Source organism: Eutrigla gurnardus (genome assembly GCF_963514095.1).
Source record: "Eutrigla gurnardus genome assembly, chromosome: 13".
Taxonomy (NCBI): Eukaryota; Metazoa; Chordata; class Actinopteri; order Perciformes; family Triglidae; genus Eutrigla; species Eutrigla gurnardus.
The window spans coordinates 23,217,930-23,222,847 of record NC_139936.1 but is presented as its reverse complement, the minus strand read 5'-3'; the positions used below and the strand labels follow the sequence as shown (position 1 = coordinate 23,222,847).

Below are 4,918 nucleotides of genomic sequence, written 5' to 3'. Positions count from 1 at the left end.
AGTTCCTCCAATAAAAAGACAAAAGTCTGTCAACGTTTACGATTGGTCTCTGTCTTTAATGTTGGATGTCAGAAATGATAGAAGCTGAAAACATGGAGTGGACTCAAACGTGTAAAATCATTGTTCTCAGTCACTTTGCTGCAGTTATCAAATTCAAATAGTTTCACATCACATCATCATGGAATCAGTCTTGGACCATTAGAGTAACTTCTATATATAAACAACCTTATAACTTATTCTAAACATACATCCTACAGATATCATAAAGCCCTCAGATAACTTCAGATAGCAGTGAAACAGCACCATCTTGTGGTGGCCGTGTGTTGCTATAAGTCCAACCAGAAGCCTCCGTAAACACTGTTGTCACGGTGTGTTACCTTTCCAGCTTATCGGCCCTGAACCCTAGTTGGGAGCACGCTGTGGATGCTAACGGGACCTTTGCTCGTTCAGCTGGTGACCCGCATTTCTAGTGTCCGGGTGACACAACCAGAAGAATGACAGGAGAGATCCTTCACCGTCCCACCAGAGGCTTTCATTGAGTCGTCTACAAGAGGACAAACGCTGCAGTCTTGTGAGGCTGTAATCTTGAGCTCATCTAATACATCTTCCCATCACACCTCACCTCACATACGCAGGTTACCCATAAGGCCGGCAACACTACCCCCACTCTGGATGATAATTAAATCCCTAATGTCACTCCAGCATTAATACACTACTGAAATATTCCCCATGGAACCCACATTTCCCCACTGTCCGTGAAGGGGTCCTCTCCCAGTGAGATAACTTTAATGTGAGGATGGGAAAAGGAATATCCAACAAAAATCCATTGAACACACCGTGTGTCCTTCATGTTTCAAAGACTGAAAGTGGAGGGAGAAAGGGCCATCTCAGGGGTGCCAAAGGCAGCAGCAACCTACAGCAGGTACCAGCAGAGGAGGTGTGAGTGCCAAGGCAGGAGCAGCAGGGGCCGGGGGGATACAGAGTGGGGAATCTGCTGTAGCAGATCAAGATTCAGAGAGGCCGGGAACCAGCAGACAAGCTGCACCAAGATCCTCAAGAAGAGTACTCAGTCATGAAGATCTCATCCGAGTCCAGCAGTTTCAACAGGACAGGGTAGCAGCCGAGCAGGTAAAGCAGTACATCATCATCATCATCATCATCATCATCATCATCATCATCATCATCATCGTTATGATTATTCTTAATATTAGTAGTATTACTGCTGCTGTTATTATTGTTATGGATGAGATGTCCAGCAGCTTTTCTATTTTTGTGTTTACATTAATGCTCTTGACAGCATGAATTGACATGACAAATCTACTCTTCCAGGTTAGGATTCAACAATTAGATCTGGCATCCGCACACAACCTTCTCTCTCCCTGCCTTGAGAGACCCGAGCTTGATGTTTGACCTGATGGCGTTCACCCAGGTTCAAGGCTCTCCTCAGCCACATCACCCACCAGGACCACCAGTGTGGTGCATCTGCAACTGCAGAGAAATGCTTCAAGACAGAAAAAGTGTGCTGCCACCAAACACCTCTCAATTGTATATCTGTATTGCCACACATGGATGCATTCATACTGCAGCCCGGAGTCCTCCGTCGTGCTAGACGAATGTGGAATGACACTCACACATTGGAGGTTTCAAATACACCTGGGGAGAGTAATAAACAATTCTGTTTTGCAGCATATAGACAGTATGTTTCTGCACCATGGAAAAGGCTAATTCTGTTAAAAAACTGTATTTAAACATATTTTTTATCAATCACTCGGCGATTCTTGCCCAAGCAGTCTCGCTATTTTTATTTATCACTACAGTATTCCCTTTTTGGGTTATGATGGGTTTGTACTCCTCGTACAGTTCCATCAATCATTTTTGCTCTGGTCTTTTTGGCCATTTTCTCGATGATTCGACATTCACGGTTCTGGGCTGGCTTCATATCCCGTGAACACGCGTAACACACAATAACGTTAACCTGGCTTGAATAAGCCTCAACAAGGCGCGGCTGAAATGCGTTAATGGAACGGTTTTAGCCGCAAGTGGAAGTTGGCGTTAGTTCTAACCAGGTTTAAAGTGATGGTTCGGAGTAAAATGCACCCTAGGTCATTTCCACCATGACACCCCCTCAGAAGCATTTTTAGCGATGGTCAGCATTGGTCAAGATAGGGCTATCAGCCGAATGGCTTAGTACTGGCGCTATGGTACAGAGGGTATATCTCGTAAATTACCCCACTAATAATGCATGGAATGTTACCAAACTTCTGCAGTAGTACACATAGGGTCTGTACTCACAAAACGAGGCATTTGAAAGTTTGTAAGTACACCAGGAGTTTATTTAAAGAACATCCTCTGCTGCGTCGACGCCACTTCCGTGTTTACCAAGCTGTTTCCGTGACACGAGTTTCACGCAAGAGTATGAAAAGGTTTCGCTGAATTTTTATAAATGCTTGTATTATCAGGTCAACACTTGTCGACCTGATAATACAATCATTTATAAAAATTCAGCGAAACCTTTTCATACTCTGACGTGAAACTGCGTCACGGCATCGGCTGGGTAAACACGGAAGTGGCGTCTACGCTGCGGTAGTGTTAGTAAGCGAGGATAGAAGCTATCAGGCAAATTATTTTAAATAAACTCCTGGTGTACTTACAAACTTTCAAATGCCTCGTTTTGTGAGTACAGACACTATGTGTACTACTGCAGAAGTTTGGTAACATTCCATGCATTATTAGTGGGGTAATTTACGAGATATACCCTCTGTACCATAGCGCCAGTACTAAGCCATTCGGCTGATAGCCCTATCTTGACCAATGCTGACCATCGCTAAAAATGCTTCTGAGGGGGTATTTGGCTGGATGTCATGGTGGAAATGACCTAGGGTGCATTTTACTCTGAACCATCGCTTTAACCAGGTAAGCGCCGCCTTAATTAGCGAGTTTGGTGGAATACCCCTCTGGGTCATAAACAAAGTAAACACAAGCGGGCATCTATGACGCTACCAAAAGTAAGGGCGTGAGTTGGGACAAACACCACAACTACTTCGGCTTTTTTTTCAGGAAATTAAACGCGTAAGCTTTCTATCACACACAAGTTAATTTACAGCTCATGAGTGTACAAACAAACAGTTTAAAGTCAGCCTCCTTGTGACAGTTTCATTTTCCCAGAAAAACAAAAAACAACAGTTGTTTTTCATATAAAAATTTTAATCACAAGCAAATAAATTTATTTTCATTGTACTCTTCAAAAGAAGAAGAGAGTTCATTATTCTAAATAGAATCATCATATTTTTTAATGACTGTGCTGATTTAATGTGGAATATTAAATGATAACATTCATACTAACAGGAGATATTAAATGTTTGTGCAGAAGGCTTCCTGAGGTGTTCTCTTGACAGCAGACGAGTTCATCTTCACTCACTCCTGCTCATCCAAACAGGAGCAGCAGCACTATGCAAACTGCATTCACTGCAATTAATGGCACTGTAGAGGAGAAAAAGCCACTAATGTTAGATAACATGATCAGAGCCGAGATGAGTCTCAGTGGGCTTCAGTGTCACTCACACAAACTCTCAAATCAATTCAATTCAATAGGGCTTTACTGGCATGGGAACGTGTTTACATCGCCAAAGCAAGGGTGGAATAAAGACAAAAGATGTACACACACATTTATTCACAGACAGCAGTCTCTCCGAGTGCGTGTGTGTGAGAGTGAGAGTGAGAGGGAGTGTGTGTGTGTGTGTGTGTGTGTAGAGGGAAGCCCACCTCTCATCACCGTCCTCACAGAGCGGACAAGATTCATCAGCTGCACTTTGACGCCTGGTTCGTCACCAAACCCTCCGACACCTTGGTCTAATCCCAAGCCAACTACAAATGGTTAAAACGCACAGACGGACACATGGAGAGACACGCAGCGTTTTATTATCATTATAATGATGCTGTAACTCTATCTGTAACGTAACCCTCTTCCGATAAATCCCAAACGTTTTGTTGTTTTGACAGTTGTTCCAGCCGTTAACATACTAACTAGCTAGGTAGCATTGGCTAGCCTGTTTCGATCTCCACACACCTTTAACCACGTCCACTTACTTTTACTCAGAAACCTTTCTTCGTGCAATACAGCGACGGCATTGACGCACAGGATCGCTGCTTGAATGAGAGAGTACAAAGTAAAGGCCATGTTGTCTTCACAGGTAGCCAACTCTTTGCTAGCAGGCTATCAGACAGTATTTACGTCTGACGTAGCCTATGGAGGCCGATGAAGGTCAAACCGAACGACAACTCATGCTTGTCAAATCTTTGCGCTTGCATCTTTGTAGCACTGTATTAGAACGACACAATCCTAAAATGCTATAATCCTAAAACTATATGTATACCCTTTCATCAGTATGAGATTATTCTGAAAATAAAGCCCCCACAGCCCCCCTAAAATAAGCCTAACAATGTCACTTACTTACCGTATTATAATATAAGTTAAAAAAGGAAGTTTTATCAGCAAACTGCAGCATTTGTTGGGCAGAATGGGTTTTTGTTGGTGCTATCAATGATTTGAACCTTATCATTGATGCATGCAACACGTAAAGAGTAATGCAATGCTGTAGTTGGTTGGGGGAGCTAGTTTTAAATGCTTCACATACAAGTACCTCACAGTTGCACTATGTAAAGCAAAAACAATATATAATGAGTACATTTATTTTCACTTCATCCGTGGCATACACCCTTTAGTGCAGTACTTATTACCATATCTAATTAGTAAGCACATCCTGGAAAAGATACATTTCTTGTAGCTTGTCATCACGGAGGTAATTTAATTTACTTTTGTGCAGTTCAATGTGTACAAATTGCATCTTATTTCATTCATGGGCTTAGGTTTTGTGTGTAAAAAAAATGCATTATAGGCTAACTGTGGCTGGCAGAAACA

At 42.5% G+C, this 4,918-nt stretch overlaps 1 protein-coding gene across 1 annotated transcript; it reads right to left on the bottom strand.

The window, feature by feature from the left end:
• Window positions 1-3,183: 3,183 nt before the first annotated feature.
• LOC311022827 (immediate early response 3-interacting protein 1-like) lies at window positions 3,184-4,259 on the bottom strand. The gene is made up of 3 exons (XM_084024395.1): window positions 4,087-4,259; window positions 3,763-3,864; window positions 3,184-3,480 (listed from the first exon to the last, which is right to left on the bottom strand). Exons 1-3 carry the CDS (start codon window positions 4,175-4,177, stop codon window positions 3,425-3,427), a joined length of 249 nt encoding a protein of 82 aa, XP_083880521.1. The 5' UTR covers window positions 4,178-4,259; the 3' UTR covers window positions 3,184-3,424.
• Window positions 4,260-4,918: the final 659 nt, after the last annotated feature.